General features: G+C 34.2%; 2 protein-coding genes across 3 annotated transcripts in view; one reads left to right on the forward strand and one right to left on the reverse strand.

Moving 5' to 3' along the window:
- LOC121730932 (calcyphosin-like protein) overlaps window positions 1-22310 on the forward strand; it is a 67444-nt gene that overhangs the window by 26974 nt on the left and 18160 nt on the right. Inside the window, exons 1-2 of one of the 2 annotated variants that reach the window (XM_042120157.1) lie at window positions 17419-17528; window positions 21067-21147. In XM_042120157.1, the coding sequence (XP_041976091.1) occupies window positions 17486-17528; window positions 21067-21147 (124 nt within the window). In that variant the 5' untranslated portion in view covers window positions 17419-17485. Of the gene's footprint in view, window positions 1-17418; window positions 17529-21066; window positions 21148-22310 lie in introns of those variants that run through there. The other variant, XM_042120156.1, reaches the window with a different exon arrangement.
- Window positions 16158-17072, reverse strand: LOC121730933 (18S rRNA aminocarboxypropyltransferase). The gene has a single exon (XM_042120159.1). It carries the CDS (start codon window positions 16941-16943, stop codon window positions 16218-16220), a length of 726 nt encoding a protein of 241 aa, XP_041976093.1. The 5' UTR covers window positions 16944-17072; the 3' UTR covers window positions 16158-16217.

The raw sequence follows: 22310 nt of genomic DNA on the forward strand, positions 1-22310 counted from the left end.
TACAACAAAAAAAGAATCACTTAAATCGGACTTGTAGTTCCGGAGATATCCCTGCATAAATATAAAAACATACATACTGTATACATACACTTTTGAAATTTGGCACATTTGTTCAGAAGCTGCTCATATACAAAAACTGGACAGTTCTGTAAATTATAAACATTACATACAATACGCGTCGAATTGATAACCTCCTTTTTTTGAAGTCGGTTAAAAAGCGAAAATGTCTGTATCTGTCCTCTTCAAGTTTAAAAGACTGAACCAATTTAAATTAAACTTTATGTATGAAGATACTTTGAGAGACAGGAAAGATCTTAATAAGATAATAGTTTTTGTCGAGAATTTACGTAATAACAATACATAAAATTGAAAGATTGGCATCAGCTGTGTTCAGAATAAACTAAACTTGGACATTGGTAACTGTGGTTACCCAGAATTCAAAATATTTCACATGAAATTACATTTAATATTAACAATCACGCATGACTGGTCAGTAGTGGTCACTGCACTATATTATGTTTGAGCCCCGAGGGCCGAGGCTAATAATATTTAGTCACAAACTTTTGCACCTGAATTTAATATGGTATAAGCCACAGGACGAGTCAAAAAACTTCATAATGTAATATTAACATTGAGTTTTACTTTATAATAATATATAATATTATAATGTGTTTATTTTAAACTTCATAATATTATAATATTCGTCGTCGTCGTCGTAATTCGTCCATGGTGTGACTGTCCAAGCCACAAGAAGTAATCTTACTACTTATAATATCTAGTTTGAAATTAACAAGCAAGACATGATCAATTCACATTTAAAACAGTAATTCGTCCATGGTGTGACTGTCCAAGAAACAAGAAGTAATCTTACTCATTCTAATATTTAGTTTGAAATTAACAAGCAAGACATGATCAATTCACATTTAAAACAGTAATTACTGCTAAATTCGTGACCACTTTTCTTTCGATTATTTAAAAATAGAGTTCGATGAAATTAAAAAAATTGCAGAACGATAAAAATACATCAAGGACACTAAATATGACCATTGACTGTAGTTAAAAAATATCGCCAAACAAAAAGACCCCTAAAGGAGTGAGCACACTGAGACGGGCCGTGCCGGGGGTCAGCGTGCCGGAGCTCATCGCAAAAATCCGCCTCCATACAATTTGTATGGAAGCGGAAATCCGCTGCGCCCCGACACAGTGTGCGATACGCGCATCCGCTTCCATACAAATTGTATGGAGGCGGATTTTTGCGATGAGCTCCGGCACGCTGAGCCCCGGCACGCTGAGCCCCGGCACGGCCCGTCTAAGTGTGCTCACTCCTTTAATAGACAGCTGATCTACCCTCACCCCTTCAGTCGCGATCGAGCTGATAATGGTGCTGCTCAGTGGACCATGGGTGGAACAATTGTACAATTATTTAGCGACGTGTGGAACAATAGTTTATTACAATTTACTTGTATTGTAAGTACACTTACCAATGTTTTCGAAAATAGCAGCACTAATTCTAGCTATTTCGAAATCAATACTTAAAATTTAGAACCCTAGCCTATGTAAAAAGTTTTTTCTTATGTTTTATTTTTTAAAATAAAAGGTTTAAAATTAAAACACTCATCTTTGTAAATAGTAATTGACTTACCGTTAAATTTGGAGTCAGTACTGCTACCTGTAAATATAATAGAGTAATAATAAATATGAAATCAATCAGTATTCACTATTCGGTAACAATTTATTTGTTATACTCTTTATTTTCTTATTTAATACTTATAGAGAGATATCTTAGACCATGTACTCGTAATAGAGACAATAATTATATTACTTATAGTCTTACCCCCTTACTATATTATAAACGTTGTATAAACTTTGAATAGTTATACAGTGTTATGTTCCTGTCACACAAGTGACATTTTTAATTGTATTGAAGAAGACAAAACACTGTATAACTATTCAAAGCTTATACGGCGTTTATTAGTAAGGGGGTTATTGTATCTATGTACTTAACATAGGCTTTTAAGGATGAAAAACAATCTAGGTAGCTAGCTTAGCTGCGCGTTTATGAGCTTTCGACGAAAAATTTTGTGCAAAGCTTAGGTCTCCCAGGTAGGTACCAAACCCTTTTAGTATAATATTTTGTAAAGTTAATAGAATAATATGTACTAACATCAATATCTAACCACATCAACCAAACCACACTCTATAGGGACGCTAGTTGTCAATAGTTAGATGTTAGTCTGGCCGTAGGTGGAATTATTAATGCCCTCGCCCAGGGAATAATGTCCTGTCAATCAGTAGACAGACGAAACGTGGACCATAGACGTGATAATAGAAAGACTCTACATACACTTAAGAGTCAGAAACAAATAACTCCTGGCTCTGTCATCTCTTTTCCTTGGTTAAGAGGGCGACTAACGCAAAAAATCAAACATCGTCCTTCTCTCTTCACACACACGCCCGTCTTTCATATGCCCGGTGAAAAAGGACGGCGCGGATTCATCGTCAAATTAGTTTTTTCTCAATAACTCGATAAATATTAAATATCAACATTTTGAAAATAACATTTTGAAAATCAGCTAGGTCGGTTTCTAGTATGATAGAATTTTATGCAATATAATATTAACTTAGTTCAATGCACGGTTATGGCAATAAATGAAAAATTCGTAAAAATTTGATGCATCTTTGTGATTTTTTGTATCGAGAAAATTTTAAGATATCGTGATTTTGCTCGGATCGGATTCTTGGAAATATAATGCAGTATCTAAGTTTAGAAAATGAAACAATTTGGGGCTTATTTTCAAGTATATAAATGAATTATAAAATCGAAAATTTTGGGTTACTCGCCCCCTTAAGGCCATTTCCCTGAGCATATGACCTTGACCATACATTTGCCACGTTGCCGAGATCGCACCAAAATCCTATTTTTTTTTAACTTAAATCTTAGTTCAAAATTGACCTAAAAAAAAATCAAACGGCGAACAAACATTACACTACTGTCAAACACTACATTAAGATTGAGTAATCATTATTGATCCTCTTACGGCCGTTCCCAATATTCAATCTATCTCTGGTTTGACATACAACCGATCGCAGCTAACATTGAATTATTAAAATTAAAAATTAAAAATATGTATCTAATATCTAATGTGAGCTATTCCTATCTCTAGTAGGGCAAAACCAGAGATAGATCAAATATTGGGAACGGCCGTTAGTGTGGTCGTTAGTTGTATGAAGATATTTCTAGCTACAACTTCAATGTATGGCTAATGAACGCAATTGTGGACGAAGCCAATCGCTCCAGAATCGATGCAATACGCAATTAATCTTCTCATCTAGAAGGAAATATTAGATCGCTATTCGTTTATTCATACAATGAGAATTCATTATACAGTAGATAATATATTCAGTTAATATTGCTTTGTGTCAAAATATTGACAAAATATCCTGTTAGGAAAAAGTTATGACGGAATGAAAAAGTTTTCTACCATTTTATTACATAAAATAGTATTTATATGATCCATTGCACTTTTTAATTACTCAATCTATGTTATGTGATGTCGCTTGGCATTTCCTATTAGGTTTTTACTGAAATAGATGAATATTAATATCAATATTTTCACTCAAAAAAATATTTTTCATATGATCATAACTTTTTACTGACAGCTTATTTTTAATTTGCCTCATAATGAAAGTTACTCTGTATTTAATGGACAATAAGCCAATATTATGTGTCTCGTTGGTGGTGGAAATTTGGACCACTTTAATCATTCTCTTTTTTAAATTGTAACTTGAAAATTTTAGACAAAATAATAAAATAAAATAATAATAATAACATAATTTTTACTTCAATACGGCATTGCGATTTGTGATCACTGCGTATGGTGATAATCAAACTGCATTTAAACATTTACTTATGAGAAATTAGTTATAACTTATTGAACAGCAATGCAGCAGCAAATAACTAGATGATGCTCGAAAGTCCGTTGCGCCAAAATTCGTTTATTTTCCGGGATAAAAAGTATCCTATGTTCTTTCGCTCCGTAGCAAATTTCAGCAAAATCAGTTCAGCAGTATGGACGTGAATAGGTACAGACAGACACACTTTCGCATTTATAATATTAGTACGGATAAGACTCGTATTGCTTGCTCTTAACCCTGTACTTTCTTTATCTTTAAAAACCATAAACTAAATCCCGCAAAAGACGCTAAGTGAAAGCTAAGCTCTCAAGGGGATCTAAGCCCAAGGTATCAGATTCGAATAAAGATTAGCTGAAACGAAACACTTTCGATAGGTCGAAAAACACGATGGTCCTCGATCGATATGTGCATGCACAGTACAGGCACTAGGGTCCTCCCCTCTGAGTCATAAAGAGGGTGGCTCCCTCACTTTTGAGGGTTTGGTCGATACGGTTCTCTTTTGTTTTCGCACATCCTCCGACTCTGCGTTCTAAATTGTATTAACTATTTAGCTAAACAAGATTAGGCCGATTTTACTTACATCAGGCGTTTATTTCAATTAGATTCGTAGAGCCGATAGGTAATAATCATTGCGGTAATAGATATTAGGAGATCTCTATTTTCTCTAATGATAGAGGGAACTACTTTAAATAAAACAAAAAAAACTGTAAAAGTAATGAAAATATTATGTTTGCATAGCAAATTGTTAATTCATGTTAATATTTCGTTTTGAAGTTACTGACTGTACTTTGCCTTAAGCTAGTTATAACATATTTAAACATTGTCTAATATTTTAGCAGAAATTGAATCAAAGACTTACTTTTTGTGAGACTAAGGACAATAGAATATTTTTCTAAGAGATGTAGGAGAACATAATAATGTTATGTTCTCATACATCTCTTAGAAAAATATTCTGCATATTATGCAGAACCCACATTTTTTTTGTGTTGAGTTATGAATGCAGTCTTGTTCTACAATCTAAAGACCATGACTGAATTCATATTTCAATACGTAATTTTTTGTGGGATGATACAAAAATGCTTAACAGCGTCCAATTAATATTAGAATTTGACATAACATAGATGATTCGAATTTATAATATAGCGCTATGAATATATAAGAAAAATATGAAACTTACATTCCTATTCGCCGCAACATTTAGCTATGAATTGAAAGTTATTTAAATACTAGATGACGCCCGCAACTCCGTTGCGCCAAAATTCGTTTATCGCGCGGGAACCGTACAGTTTTTCGGGACGAAAAGTATCCTATGTCCTTTCCCGGGACTCAAAGTATCTACATGCCAAATTTCAGCAAAATCGATTCAGCGATTTGGGCGTAAAGAGGTAACAGACAGACAGACAGACGGACAGACAGACACACTTTCGCATTCATAGTATTAGTATGGATTATATTTTAAATACCGAACACTAGTTTAACAATGTGGTCGATATGGTATCAGTGCAGTCCACCCCCAATTTTTCGGGGTGCGGTCATTGAACTCAAGGGTGCATGTTAATCATGACTGCACAATGACACGGGGTGCTCATTTTAATCATCATATTGTGATCAACGAGTCGAAATTTGAGTTGGAACAGTTCATTACTAATTAGTTGTAGGACCACAGACTATATTATAATTTGAGTAGGTAATAATGTATTTTTTTGTTTTAGAACTTTTAGATAGTAATCTTAAGTAATCTATGATGATAAATGATAATGCAAAACGCATACTGCATATTAATATTATCATAAGAATTTTACTTTTTGAATCATCATTATTATTTCCATCCAGTTTATATTATCTATACTAATATTATAATTCTGCAGAGTTTGTTTGTTTGAACGCGCTAATCTCAGGAACTACTGGTCCGATTTGAAAAATTCTTTTACTGTTGGATAGCCCATTGATTGAGGAAGGCTATAGGCTATATTTTATTACGCTAAGACTAATAGTAGCGTATAAGTAGAGGAAAATGTGGAAAAATCGGGGGAAATTATATGAAAGGGCTTATTTGAACGCGCTAATCCCAGGAACTATTGGTCCGATTTGAAAAATTATTTTAGTGTTAGATAGCCTATTTATTAAGAAAGGCTATAGGCTATATTTTATCTCGCTAAGACTAATAGGAGCTAAGAAATAAGAGGAAAATGTGGAAAAAAACGTGGGAAATTATGTGAAAGGGCTTATTTGAACGCGCTAATCTCAGGAACTACTGGTCCGATTTGAAAAATTCTTTCAGTGTTAGATAGCCCATTTATTGAGGAAGGCTATAGGCTATATTTTATCAAGCTAAGACTAATAGAAGCAAATAAATAGAGGAAAATGTGGAAAAAGCGGAGGGAAATTATTTGAAATTGTTTATTATCTTAAGAACTACTGGAGAAATTTTTATGTTATTTGACAAACATGAAGAATAGACCACGTGAAGGGACAGAGGCTATTTTTTCCGGAAAAATGTACGGTTGCGTGAAATTCCTAAATTACGCGAGCAAAGCCACGCGGAACATCTATATATAATAAAATCGTAGGAAAGTCAATTCTGTACATTGAATATTTTTGTATCATAAATAATACTTGAGATGTGATCTACTATGCTAACGCGGATGAAGTCGGGGGCAACAGCTAGTCTCATATATAAACTGAACTGGACTCGATGGAAATAATAATTATCATCATTATTATTTCCATTCAGTTTATATAGATTTAAAAGACTGTCGTACAATACTAGAACATTTTATTCAAAAACTTAAAATACAAGAGCTATGACAAGAGCCTACATTATCAGAACATACAAAAATATATTTAAGTAAGTAAATTTAAAAAATATATATTTATCTTATAATAAAAATAGCATTAATTGCCAAAAAATATCAAGAGATTACATTTCTGAAATATGTATTATGTTAATTTTATACAACAAATTTTTTAACTAGTTTTTTGTCCTTATGACATATTTTAACCTACAAGAGGAAAACTTGACTTGACTAAGCTAATGCACAAATTTTATAAAATATATTTTGCCCCCTTACTCATTAAGATTTACGCATATCAAGAATCTCTGTTTTTGTGACTTTCAATGTGTCAGACAAAGACAGCTAGACTTTGTATAAAACGTTGTGTTTCTTTTGTAAAGGGTTAAAAGATTAGTAAACGTCACCGGTTAGTTTCACCGTGCCGACGCAACTTCATATTTTTTAAAAACTTTTTTAAATTAATTTTGTCCACATAACGATAAAGTTTGCTGTAAATATTTCGGAAATAATTATTTTCTTCTTTGTATTCTCCATTACAATTTGAATGATTGTACTTTTTTACTTCTGCCAAATTCTTTTTTGTTGAAAGAATATAATCACCTGGACATTTGTAGAAGAAAATGTGTGTGTTGTTTGCATTGATTTTAGACAATTTTATTACTTTTGCACGTGGCGGGTGGAAGTTTTTGGCTCCACATGTATCTGTAAAAATATACTTTATTCTGTATCTATTTTCTAATTTTTGTTGAATAGTTTCATATTGCGATTCTACTAAACCATGTTCAGATTTACATTTTTTTTCACAACATGAAGAAAAATTAAAAGTGGAGAAACACCTTTTTAAAAGGACTGTTTCTTCTGTATCACCTTGGCCTTGTATGCTTTTACTATCAATCGTTTTTAAACCTTTTAATCTTTTTATATTACTTTTCTCTTTTGAAATAATCACATTTGGGTCCGAACGCCTTTTCTTTTGATTTTTATTTAGACTTTCGTTAGTAAACTTTTTACTTTTATATAAATCTAAATCGAAACTTAAATACGATCTCATTTTATATTCATTTAAAATTTGTGATGTATTGCGACGAAATTTAAGTAGCCGCTTAGGTCTTAAGTTATTTTTAATATGTTTTGTAGATACCTCTAAATTCTTCTGTTTTTCCAAACGAGCAAAACGTTGGCTACCATGATTATTATTTATATTATAAATATTATTAACTGTTGGTATAATATTTGAAACAAAAGCACAATTAGTCGTGTATTCCAAATTCCTATTTGCGGTCTTTACAGATGAATTGAAAAACTTCTTTGTGCAAAAGCATTTCTGTAAGTTACTTCTTGCAAAAGTGCTTTGACTTCTTCTTTTAATGTGCTGTGATTGAGATGATTGCTCATGATGCCGTCTGCGTACTTTTTTATGCCTATATTCATCATCATCGACTAGCACTTCTTGCAATCCATCCACTTCTTTTTTCCCAAATTCGATGTGAAAACCGAAGTTTGAACCGATACGAATGTACTTTCTACATTTGTGATCTGGAACAGATTTCTTAAATTTTATACCATCAGTTGCATCTTCTCTGTAGTGATGGCTGGTTTGAATTCTTTTAGACTTACACGTATAGCATGGTGTCGCATTTGTAGCGAAATCCCGTACATTCGAGACCGTGATCGCACTGCAATCCTTGTAAATCCTTTTTTGTATCCTTTCGTAGCACTTATATGGATCACACTGTCCAGGTATACATACGTTTGGCTCGCACTCGTAAGGAAGCAGACCTTTGTTTTTCGAGAAGTACTTCCGTCGCGTTTGGCTCAGTTGTGAAGCTGTTTGCTTTTTACTGCTCACTTGGAAATTGACTATAGGTTCTTGCGATTTGTTTGCAAGTTTTGTTCCTTTGCGCTTAGATATAAAGTTAGACATGATAGCTTTCGTATTCATCACAGGCTTATAACTACGAGACGAAGTCTTGACTACATCAGCGTCTTTGTAAGTTTTGTGTCGATCGCAATTGTCTTTAAAAAACTCAATGCTAAAATTAATGCTAGATCCTATGCGTACGCACTGATTGTTGGAAGAAGATTTAGCATGTTTTGGTTTGGCTTTTTTTGGAACTGCCCGTGATACTTCAATATCATTCTGTTGGAATGACACAGTTTGAATTCTTCTATGTTTCGATGGTATTCCAAACTTACTACTAGTTCCTAGAGATTTTTTGCTAAGACGACTGGTTCCGGAGCCAATATTCTTTCTAATCAATTTCCTAGCTTTAATCCTTTGCAAGCATTCGTAAGGATTACATGCTCCGGGATCGCAAATCCCAGGCTCACATTCGTATGGAAGTAAGGCAGCCATAGTAATGTGTTGTCTTCCATGTTTGGATTTAGTTTCTTTTTCTTCTGTAAGATATTGCTTAGGTTTTCTTAGAATACTTGTGGTGTTATAGACACTAGCAGCATTTTCTTTGTTTGAGTTATCTTTATTTGATAAGACTTTATCGGAATACCATTTATTTTTTACTCCAGCCATCACGCCTACAGAGTGCACTTCGGTCAGTAAGGGCTTTTTCTGTTTGTTTCGAAGTTTCAGTGTACAAAAACATCGTTTTATCAGTGAATCACCACGCCTAGCACTTGATTTTGTAGATCTAAGGTCCTGTGTCTTTGTAGCAACTGATTCCCCATTAATGTGTTTACTTGACTTGTCATATTTCTTGTTGTATAGCTTGGGGGCATAGTTTTTTGAAGTCGGAACACTTTCTTTATAAAATTCAACATTGAAACCAATTTGAGAACCAAATCTCGTACATTGCTTTCCTGAATCAATGTAGTCGTAAGGTACTGATGGCCGTTTTTTGTGGCTTTTTATGCTTTGAGATCGTATTTTTGCATTTTTGAAAGAAGACTGTTGAGTTAAAACTCCAGCTTGTACTTTTCTCGTCGTCTTCGTTGCAGCAGATATGGAACGTGTTTTTAATTTGCGTTTATATAATATTTTATAGCATGAAGCGGGGTCACACTCACCAGGAACACACATGTCCGGAATACACTCACGCGGTAAAAGCTGCTCCTGCGGTTCTAAGCTTATAGTGTTCATTTTTGTACCTGGTGTATTTTGACTTCTGCTAACATAACTAACAGCAGGCTTCAAGGTAACTTTTGAAGGTTCTTGCTTAGATTTCTCGATATTTTTGCGATGGCTTTTATTTTGCAATTTCATGGTACAAAAACAACGTTGATTCTTAGGAACCGAATAGGACGCCTTGTTAGAGGATGTTATTGCATTTTGTGTCATTTTGCTTCTCAAACTATCATCTTTTCTTGTAATTGTAGCAGGTAAAGTGTCATATTTTGTTTCCAAGCATGGATTGTCTTTGTAAAATTTAATATTTAAACTGATGTTAGATCCAACACGAGTTCTATTATTCTGTGATCCATTATTTATTAGTTTTTTGGGTTTGCTAGTTCTACTATAAATTGTCTTTAAGTTCATCGTGCAATAAGCTTTTTCCCAATATTGACTTGATTTTGTAAACGTTTGATGCTCACTGACATGATACATTTTAGATTCATTTGATTTGCATAAAATATTATTGCTCTTTACAATATAACAGGGAGTCCCCGCCACCAACCACGTTTTTTTTAAATCTGTGTCTGATAAAAAAGACAGAGACTTAGAAAGGAGGCAAACATTATTCCTTTTAAGCTGGCTTTGGAGCTTAAGTTTTTTAAATAACTTTTTAAACATAAAATTATTTTTCTGAGATACGTGCATGTAATTACATATAATCTGTGAATGCCACGCTGCATAAGAGTTACTTACATTGCGTATTTTATATTCATTTGGATGTATTTGGCATGGAAGTTTTTTTTCAGACATCTCTTTCGCTAGAACTGATGATATTTTACTTGTTAGAAGTGTATTTATTGTGTATACGTTTGGCGCAAATTGTTCGTTCATTGATTTATTTTTGTTCCTCTGCTTCGTCAAATTAAGTGTGCACATGCATCTTTTAACCATTGCATTGATTACAGAAGTTTTAGACTTATTGTTTCTTTGAGTATAATTATTAGAATCATAATTCATAGGGGATTTAATTTTCTTCGCCTTAAAAGTGGGACTATGACGTTTTATTGATTCTATGGGATTTATTGGAACGACCCTTCTGCCAATCTCAATAGCAAAACTGAAATTTGAAGATAGTCCTATACTAGTTCTACGTTTCATTTTAGGATACGTAGGTACAACATTTGATTTTAATTGTTCACTGTCTTCGAATGTATTAAGATCGTACTTCGCAGACTTCTTTTTTCGAAAAGATGATTTTGACTGAGCTTTCACGTGTTTAAATTTTCGTTTATGAACTCCACTAGCAACGGATATCATCTTTGGAAAATCTGTTGTTGTGATTTCATGTTTCTGTTGATTTCTTTTTTCTAAACACAAACGGGGATCACATCTACCGGGAACACAAATTTTGGATTCGCATTCAAAAGATTTCAACAGACGCATATCCTTATTAGTGATCTTCGTACTTTGGTCAACCATTTCGTTTTCTAATTTAATGTCTTTAAAAGAACTTTTAATTTTACTTTTACTTTTGGCATATTTTCTTAATTTTGTGACTATTTTGTTTGAGTTCGTTTTTTTCTCAAGGCCTTCATTTTTTGAAACTTTATCCAAAATAGTAACTTTTCTTTTATTGTTGTTTTTAATAATATTTTTATTGCTTTTTCGTGCCCCAGTAGATTTGATTGATTTACTTGACAAATAATGCGGTACCGTATTCGTCTTGACCGATTTATGAGTATCTTCAGGTTTATTTTCCTTAAAAAATTCTATATTGAAACTAATACTAGAACCAAATCTTACGACCCTTCGATTATTTTCGTTTAATTCAGTAAATTCGTTTTTTGCTATTTGTCGTTTTCTCTTGTACTCTTCAATACATTCGTCAGGATCGCACCCATACACTGAACAGCTGCTTTTACTTTTCTTTGCCGTCCTATGCATGCGTGTGGAACTGATTTTCATGTCACCACTTTGTCCTGAATGAGGATAATAATCCGGCATTGGCGTATACTTTAGAGGATCCGCTGGTTTAAATTTTAACGTACAAAAACAACGTTTTAGCCTGTTTCCGTCGTCGGTTTTACTTTCTAGCCTGTCCAATGTAGCTATATTGCCTTTTAAACTTTTGTTGTATATGTCCTTCCTGCTGGATACAAAGTTCACCTTATTTTGTCGTACAGGTGTTTGGCCCTTATTATCAGTGATTGTGTCGTCGCATTGACACATAACTGATTTTTTCTTCTTGCGTCGATTTGCTTTTGATACAATTTGTTTAAGGGACTTTTTCCGCTTTTTTGTGCTCTTTTTACTTACTTTTATTTTATCTAAACATTCTTTCGGAATGCATATATCCTGTATGCAATCAGATTTACATTCTAAATGTTTCAAAGTTCTTTTCTTTTCAAGGTCGTCGTAAAATTTCCTTATAGAATCTTTTCTTATTTTAAGCACTAACTTTTCTTGTGGACATGGGCACAGTCTGGGGTCTAGTTCTTTCTGATAATTCGGACCACCATTGTTGTTTTTATACTTCACGTCTCCTACCCTGTGTCGCGATTTGGACGGTTTCTTGACACTTAATTTTAACATTGCATCTGAATTCGATTTTATACCACTTTTTTCAGAAAATAGCTTACGTTCAGAAATGATACTCCTAGCTTGAGCATTTACTATACGAGATGCGTTATTGAAATTTTTGTTCCTCTGAGACCTTCGTGACGATGCTCTGTTAATTTTATATGACGATGGTTCTTTAACTTTTATTCTTAGAATAGGTGCTGAAAAATCTCGTTTTAATTTTGACTGGAGATTTTTCGACTGTCTCTTCAACAATCCGCTAAATTTTGCCAGACATACACAAGGTTCCGACTTAATAAATTCCGGCTTAAATCTTACTCTCCTCTTAGAGTTTTGTCTTGTATAGACGGAGCTAACATCAGAATGACCGCTTAAATTGTTGAATTTCTTTGTACATCTGCAACAGTTGCACGATTGGTAGGTACCACTGCGTTTTGTACGTGTGATATTCCTGTTGCTTTCAGAATCATCTAGAAATGGAGCTCGTATGTCATCGTATACAGCTCTGGTTCGTTCTAATTTATCGATAAGTTTACTTTCCCTCAACGGAAGATATTTGTCGCGGTACAATCTGTCAATCTTAGATTCCGTGCGTTCAATTCCTTCGTTAGTTTTATAATGTTTGTAAAAACAAGAGGAACAAGAACATGAATCGTCTCTACCTGTTCTCGACTTCATCAGTTATTCAGCAATCAGAGATCTTCAAAAGTGCCTCGTCTAGCAGATATAAGAGTTTACAAACTTCTATGTCATCGCAGCATCACAAAAGCTAGAAAAATATAATGCTTTAGTCAAAAGGTTCGATCTAGCAAGTTCGAGCTACCCATGTTAGGAAATAAAAATTACTAGGATGTCGCCAGCCACTTTGTAAGTATACAATGTGTCCCGACACCGTTGTCCCGTGTCCGATCCTTTAATGTCATGACGTATTTTATCGACAAATTGGCTCTTAAATATATTTTTTTCTCCAACTTCTGAAAAAACATTTTTTCCCTGGCTCTCATACGCATCTGAGTATCTCATAAGTATTTTAAAGGATCGGACACCGGTGTCGGGATATTTCTAGCGGAATCCGCGTGCATAAGCGGAATTTATACGTGGGAGAGCCATGCTTCGGCACGAATGGGCCGGCTCGACCGGAGAAATACCACGTTCTCACAGAAAACAGCGCTTGCGCTGTGTTTCGCCGAGTGAGTAAGTTTACCGGAGGCCCAATCCCCTACCCTATTCCCTCCCCTCCCCTTCCCATCCCTACCCTCCCCTATTACCCTATTCCCTCTTAAAAGGCCGACAACGCACCTGCAGCTCTTCTGATGCTGCGAATGTCCATGGGCGACGAAAGTTGCTTTCCATCAGGTGATCCGTTTGCTCGTTTGCCACCATATTATATTTAAAAAAACCGCTAGTTATATTAACTTTATGGTCGGGAGTCGGGATACAGTGTCATATTTTGTCATATTATTATATTTAGTAACATACACTTGAGCATTTAGGTAGGAAATACCTAAATGCTCAAGTGTATGTTTCTGTCCAAAAATATCTCTATACTTAGAGCCTGTTTCACCACTTCCTGATAAGTGCCGGATAGGCTATGTGGAATAGCCTATCCGGCACTTATCAGGAAGTGGTGAAACAGGGCCTTAGGCTTTTAAACGACTGAAACGGCTGAAAATTTGATATCGATGATATTGGGAAGTGCTTAGCACAAAAATGGTTAGTTTTTCACTACATAATATTCCTTTCAATAAGGACTCGGATTTCTCTCAATACGATGGTTAGGATGTAACACCATGGGTGTATAGAAAAAGTATAGTAAGAAAAAGAATACCTATTGTACTTTTAGTAGGTTCCTAATATTCTAAAGTTGTTGTGACTCGTGAATAGTGATTCTGGATTCAACGTGTTCAGTGTTGGCACTTGGCTAGCCACACGCGACCCAGCGCGGCGCGGCTATGTCGGCCGGCAATTTTAGTGACCGTTATCTTAAAAAAAATTCTTCAATCAAATATGCCAAGATTCACTATAATTTTGTCATAAATTACTTTAAAAATCGATACTTTGGATTTAAACCAAATTTTAACACAATGAATTTTAACAATAAAATAATGGAATGACAATTTTTCGACCAAAAAGCCTTCAAATCAATGTCAAGGTTACGAAATAATAAAAAATATTATAATATTAAGAAGGATTTAATGAACAATACCTATTATGTTTTCAAGAAATTATTGTGATTCTTATTAATTATTATTTCGTAGATTCATGATAATAATATGATAACATTTACAATCATCATTCATCAGTCACAAAGGTTAGTGACTCGGGAGACACCTGCGTGACAGGTTGTAACCAAAGTCTGACTTCATTATTAAACTTACCTAAAAGTTTTCCACCTGAAAATCCAACCCAACAAATGATTCACTCACAGTTAACACAAGCGCACACAATAATATCAACACTTTCACACAACAAAACTTGTTTCAGTATTTATTAAGTTATTTCGCGAGTTTCGCAATAAAATACAAGTCACTAACACACACCTTCCCCGACCGAAAGTCAACGGAAACTAATTTTTTTTCTCTAAAGTTTCGGTCTTCGGACGCTACCAGCGCGTTTGTTACGCCATCTATCCATGTATATTTGAAGCCATGACATACACTTTAGTTCAGAAAAAACACAGCAGATGGCAGTATCAGTACAGAGCCGGCAAGCTTCGGTGCCTATTTTTAAAGACTTTATCACAATAGTCGTTGCCAGTAGCTATTATATCATTCATCATTTATTTTTCATCCTTTATTTAATCCAAATTAAATATAACTCTAATCACTATTTAAAATAACCGAAGTTTTGTCAAGTAGAACAAAAATTAAGAAACGCGTTTTAACGCCATCATTACAACAGCGTAAATTACGCTGAGCTTCAGAGTACGTCTTTGTTATTTAAGATCACAAGAGATGGCGTTAGTAGTATCAAAATATGCCTCTATTATTTATTATTTTGCTACTATGTATGTATGTTAGGTTCAAAGACAAATATTAATTTATAATGTAAATAATAAGTTAAATTTTGACTTGGTTATAAAGCCGACATAATTAGAAATATAAGGCTCACAATTTCTGATTCTTATCACTTTACTAATAAATAAAAATATTTGATAAATTACAATAATATTATTAAGTTACACAAAAGTACACTAGTAGGTGTTTTTTTTAGGACGGACCTACGCAATTTGGTCGCGTTATGTGCAAACCTAGCCTGCAGGTCACAATTCACGACTAACATTGAATTGACCCAATCAACCAAATAATGCAAGTCCAATATCTGCCTATGAATCCAGTTTTTCGATGGTACATTAAAAAAGTTACTCAAAAGACAAGGACAAAATAATAGTTTATCATCTATTATTACTCTTTAAGTCAGTTTAGGTCGGTTCTGGCCACAACAGTTCTGGCTTACCTGTATCTTCTTTTAAAAAAATCTTTTTGTTAGTCTTGCTACAACTCGAGAATAGCCAATATGACTTTGGTAATTTTAGTCTTGATACCCAAAAGGCCAAAGGGTTTATATGGTGAGAAAGTTTAGGAGTTAGGACTTAGGTGATATGAAGTTAATACCTCGATCATGGAAAAACCAGACACAATAGCGTATCTATTGTTATTGAAGCCACTTGTGAGTTGAAACATGTAATTTAAAATACAGAAGGTGTCTTCAGCCCTAGTGTCATAGGCATTGGTCCTTAATCCTTATTCATAGTATTGACAATAAATTAAGAGAAAATGTTTTATTATTTATAAACTGTACAACTTTAAATTAATAACAAATTCCTTGTTGTATAAATATAAAATCACAATATGGTGTTACTCTTCTTCTGATTCTGAATCAGTCGGCCACATACTTCTTGAATCCCTTTCATTTTCTACTGTTTTTAGAAATTTGTTTTGTGCTTCAATTACACTTTTACTGTCTGTGCATCCGGCATATGTGATGAGTATGTCAGAGTTTAATTCTAAAAACGAGTGGCCCCATGAGAATTTAGATAAATAGAACTTTGCTTCTCGCTTATGACCCGTAATATACATGGCAGCGGCCAGGGCCTCAACGCAACTCAGTTGATAAGGTTTACCATAATTTATCGGATTTGCCGCTACCAAAAATGGTAGTAACCTGGGATGGGGTGACTTCATCCTACCGAATGGAGTTTCATCAATTTTTGCCCATGAACAGTCTATAACTGCAAGTCCAAATTTTTCTATAATGTCTTTGTCATCAGGACTAACACTCTGAGTGCCGACAGGTGATAGGACTAAGCCTTGAAAACGTTGTCCGAGTTTTAGGTTCTTGATCAGGTTATGTCGCAAAAGTTTTCTGCCTGAACATTTTTTAGGATCGCAATGGTTAAGGTCCCACATGCTCACATTAAAGGTAGCCTCGGCACCATCACTGTCTGCGGCGTTAGAACTGCGGTCACTATCACTATCGTCTGATGAATGAAGAGTCAGATCATTGAGTTTCTCGGCATATTCACGTTCAACATGTCGATTTGATGATTTTGCTACTGCTTTTCCTTTTTTTCTAGACGCCATTTGGATAAAGATTTGATATTTCGATGTGTAGATCTCACTAAATTGATTAGGTATCTATTTACTTTTATTTAAAGATGAGAATATTTTGAATACACTGAAAATCCAACACCAATGACCAATCCAACACAAAATTAGTGAATCCAATGTTGTTAACTGTCATGTTACGTAGTATATGACATTCTCTTTGAACTGTCAACTGTCAAGTGTCAAAATAAAGAAGTGTCAATGAAATTTTTTTTGTTAGTGAAATGGGGAAGAAGAAGAATAAAGCAAAATACTATTATTTTGAAGCCTACGGGCTACGTTATAGAATAGTAAAAATAGTTTTTACTTCCTAGCTTTCGTATTAATTTTTACTGACACAGATATGACATTTTCGTTAAGAGGAACAAATACAGTTGCAAGTCAAAAGTAAAAAAGCTTGTATACATTTTTAAACATTTTTATCTTGCTTGTGCTCTAGACCAATAACAAACTGTTACAGTAGGTATAGAATATTATACTTATTTTTGCATACAAAATTCACTGCCCTAAAGAAAACGATGTCATTCACAAGAGGAAGGATGCACAGCGCTTCTATGGCAGGTATGCAATTGGATCCAGGACTTGTACCATGAAACTGTTTTGAGACTCAAACAATCGGACGAGAATGCCGCCTCTTACTCTAAGAAACGTGAAATGACGTCGTTAGAGCAGGACGCGGCATTCTCGTCCGATTGTTTGAGTCTCAAAACGGTTTCGTAGTAGGCCTACAGTCTCCAGAGGTACGCATAACGCAACTGATACAGAATTTTTAGTGATTTGTGAATTATCGATAAATCACAAATCGCTAAAAAAATCTGCGAACTGCGAAGCACCACCAAGCGCTATTAATGCCAACGATCTGTTTGAACGTTCATCATTGAGTTAGGTACTTACCTATCAATAATCTAGGTCAGGACTCAGGAGCGTAGCGTACGCTTGTCGAGGCCCCATATAAAAATTTGTTTAGGGGCCCCTAAACAAATTTTTATATGGGGCCTCACAAAATACTTGTTCACAAAATACTCAGTTGTATACATACTTTAATAATCTTATATTTTTAAACAAGCAATTCATATATATATATATATATATATATATATATATATATATATATATATATATATATATATATATATATATATATATATATATATATATATATATATATATATATATATATATATAATTAACTCAAATATTTGTCATTGTCGCCATTACAAATTTCTATACTAATTACTAATATTATAAATTCGACATTGTGTTTGTCTGTCTGTCTGTCTGTCTGTCTCGCTTTCACGCCAAAACTACTGAACCGATTGTAATGAAATTTTGTACACAGATAGTCTTAATCCTGAGAAAGGACATAGGCTACTTTTTAACTGGAAAAAGGGGTTGTAAAGGGGTTTATGCGTAAATTGGTTTAAATTAAGTTACTTCCAAAAATTCATAACAGATGGCGCTAAGAGTCACCTATATCGCGCTATCGCTTGCTCATATGTCTTTCTATAAGAGGTGGTACCATGTTGAGTCGACTTTTTCGACTCTTTCGAGTTTCGATTGTTATACACGTTAATAAATAAACTCACTATAGGTACTCAATACTTTATCTATGCAGTGACGTTACCTTCTGCCAATGATAAATAGTTTATGGGAGCTAAAGTTGTACGTAATGGGGGGCTAAAATATAAGCTTTAAAATTTGGTATAGGTACTTATATAAAGTTTAATTTAAAAAAATGAAATATTATGCGTACACTGCACAGCTGTTTTTGATTTAAGGGGTACCAGGGTTTTAAAAAGCTTTTAATTTTGACACCAACTTTGCCGACACCGCGCGCTATAAACTGAAGCCCACGCGGACGAAGTCGCGGGCAACTTGCGGGCATTTAGTAGACACCACCGTATGCCACCGTATTCCTAGGCATAACGCTGGATTGTAAGTTAAATCAAATAAGTGGGCTTCGGCTACCTTTGCGGCCTCTACCCATTATTCCCACAACAGTATTAGTCATTCACTTCCTTCTCTAGCTCCACTGAGAATGCTCAAAGGAAAACAAGGTTATCTTCGCCTACGTCATTTGATGTATTAGGTAAAGCAATTTAGAATCCAGATCTTTATAACTCTGTGTGTACCTTTACTTTTTACTTTACAAAAGTTATAGCTATAACAATATCTAAATGTGAGTATAGTATTGTGTATCATTACTAATTCTAATTATTATTATTAGGCATTTGCGTGTACAAAAAGTTTAACGGAAAACGCTTTGTTACTAATAACCACGAAATAAATCTACTGAATTAATTACTAATAGAAGTTATAAAATGTATAATCCATAGTTCCATACTAGTCCATACTCCATACTAATAATAAAAATGTGAAAGTGTGTCTGGCTGGCTGTTACCTCTTCACGCCCAAACCACTGAACCGATTTTGCTGAAATTCGGTATGGCTTAGAGTTCCGGGGAAGGAGTCAGTTCGAAAATGAAGGGATCGGTTTAGTGAGTAGAGGTAACTGGCAACAGCTGACACTTTCCTTTTTACAATGATAAAGTAGGTAATTTACAGGCGTGTGACGTGTCCCATTATTTTTATCGATTTGTGGTAACTCATAGTACCAGGTAACCTTGCAAAATGAAAATTATCACGAAATTACTATTCAGTGCTTGCTTAGTCCTAGTATTTAGATGTTATGAGTTTCTTACGTTGTAACTTTTAAGGACGTCTAAAAGACAGGAATATGAACCGGCTGTTTAAAGCTGAACAAAATGTCTTCTTTCTCAAAACAGTAATTATAACTGCTAATTGCTACCGAATCCAAATATTATGTAACTGTTCTAGTTACCACCATGCTTCTAAAAGCTAAGACCTTCTTGATAAAAGTGGACTGGAGTTATAGACTTGAGGTTAGCTGGTAGTAGGTATTTTGCAATGACCTGCCATGTCCATTCCAATATTAAATATTATACTTAGGTACATTTTTATGAACTTTATGATATGGGGTTGCAATAATTTTCGTGTAAGTACCTACTTAATTCTAATTGATGATTATTGACTATATTCTACAATTATTATTTTAAAAGCACGAATGCTAAATCATACGGTAGGGTATATAACAGCCCTATCTCTCAATAATTATAGCAGTAACTGCTATAATTATTGAGATAAGGGCGTATTTAAAATTAACTGTAACCAAATACTGTCGTAGAATGATACATTATTAATGCTGATCGATTTCCATTCGACGGTTGACATTGTCTGACTGTATGGTGATAGTATATTATTTTGTTGTAATTGTCTACTCGGGTCGCCGAATAGGCAGACATAAGTCAAACACTAAGTAGAGTGGTAGTTTTTTTGGCTAGGTGAGTTGAATTTTTACAATATTTTTTAAAGTTTTTAATGTTTTTGTAACTTTGCTAAAGGCAAAGTTTTGGTTTTATTTTTATTTCTACTTTAATTTAGAGAAGCTTACTCAATGTGTTGCGACTTGCGTCTTGTCAACTCTCGAATCTCGCACGCTCTGCCGCGGGACTGAGGAGTTTGGTCTTTTCAAAGGCTTTTGACAGATTAACGTGAAGACACTCTGGTCAAAAAACATCTTAAGATTACATCAGTCTTCCTTTCTGCTTATTTTAATTCCAAATACCTACTACAAATGACTAAGGATGTAATTTTAGGCTTGGCGTAGACCTTGCTATTGTTTCATATGAGTGCCTAGGCTGCCCATCCCATAATCATAATAATGGGGCTTGGCCTAACCGTGTGCCCTTGACAATTGATACATTTCACATTAGTGACTTAATACTTTTGTGAGTTATGACCCAGTTAATGCAACCCATCTACGTTGGTAAATAAAGACAACTACCTACTGCATTTGAACTAGATAAGATTTTGGACATTTACGGATACTTGGGTATGGCTCGGTGAATTGGCTTATCAATAATTCAGTTATCAAATCATTTTCTCCTGTGCTAGAGCAATATTATTACGTTCCTCATTCCTTCACTAGTACAGCCTCCTGGCTCGCGGGTGTAATTTGCACTGAGGAAAGTCCATAATATTTTTATTATAAAATATAATATTATTATTTTTGTTACAGCCTGCATCAATTACGAGAAGGATCTACCCAAACTTAACAAGGACGACAATAAGGGCACCTTGAACATCATGGATGCTCAATGTAAGTTTCTCAGACAGCTAAAAACCTTGAAAGCTTAAAAAGAAAATCCGAGGATGATCCATTTAAGATGCCAATATTTAGCTTCATAATGTGCTGGATGTTGCTTGCAAGTTGCAACTTCGTCGTCTCGAATTTCTTTTATCGTGCGGCGAGTAGACCTACACTTTTTTAAGATTCATCAAAAATTAGTTCAGCGCGTTTGAAGAATGAAGGGGAAGTAGATATTCAAACACGTTATCTACATTCAGAATATTATAATAATTATGGATTAATATTTAAGATTTATATCGTGTTTGTTTTAAATTACATATCATACAATTTCATAGTCTAGGTAGGTTAATTAAGTACTAAGTAGAGTAGGTACCGTTAGGAAAATACGAAGGGAGTAAGTACCTATACATTTACGAGTATAACTTTTATAAGTAACTACATAGCGACTGTGCCGTTAAACACGTTTACAAACATGAAATGCGGGTACAATAACTAGTAAGTACCTAAACGCCTTGGTAATTCTAAATAAAAATAAAAATGAATAAGTACTTATTCAATTTTGTTAGTCTCGTCACTCTCGCTTATACTCGAGAACGGCTAAGCCGATTCGGCTAATTTTAGTCTTGAAATATTCATTGAAGTCCGGAGAAGTATTGCACGGTAAGAAAATATGAAAAAATGCGTATCTAAAATACCAAAAGCGTTGTTCTCTACTATGGCTCTAAAAACTTACTAAGCTTATATCTAGGTCATTGAAGATTTTTGGCCATTAATTTTTCTATCGGTATTTATCTATCACGATCAATGATATAATAATAAAAAACTCAAAGCAGATAATATCTGCTTTCAGTTTTTTATTGGGTCGTCTTTTATTTAGCCGGTCTCTTTTATGTAAATGGCATTTCGTATCTTTTTTTTCACTTATCTGTCAAATTTGTCAATGTTGTTCGGAAGATATCTGGGTAGAATATCATAGATCACGATATAACGCACTGCTTTATCCTATTCCGTACTATACCTACTGATGTGGAAGAGAAAAGTAGGTAAGTAAGTACTATGTAAGGTCAATTGGTCAATTTTTTACGTGTTCGGTGACTGGACTATTATAGATTTTTTTATGTCACTCTTACATATTATATAAGAAAATCAATATAGGTAAGTCCAGTTCGACA

This window comes from Aricia agestis, chromosome 10, assembly GCF_905147365.1.
Source record: "Aricia agestis chromosome 10, ilAriAges1.1, whole genome shotgun sequence".
NCBI classification, from domain to species: Eukaryota; Metazoa; Arthropoda; class Insecta; order Lepidoptera; family Lycaenidae; genus Aricia; species Aricia agestis.

Coding starts and splice junctions, on each gene's coding strand:
- LOC121730933 (XM_042120159.1), bottom strand. CDS start 16,943: ATGGCGTCTAGAAAAAAAGGAAAAGCAGTAGCAAAATCATCAAATCGA.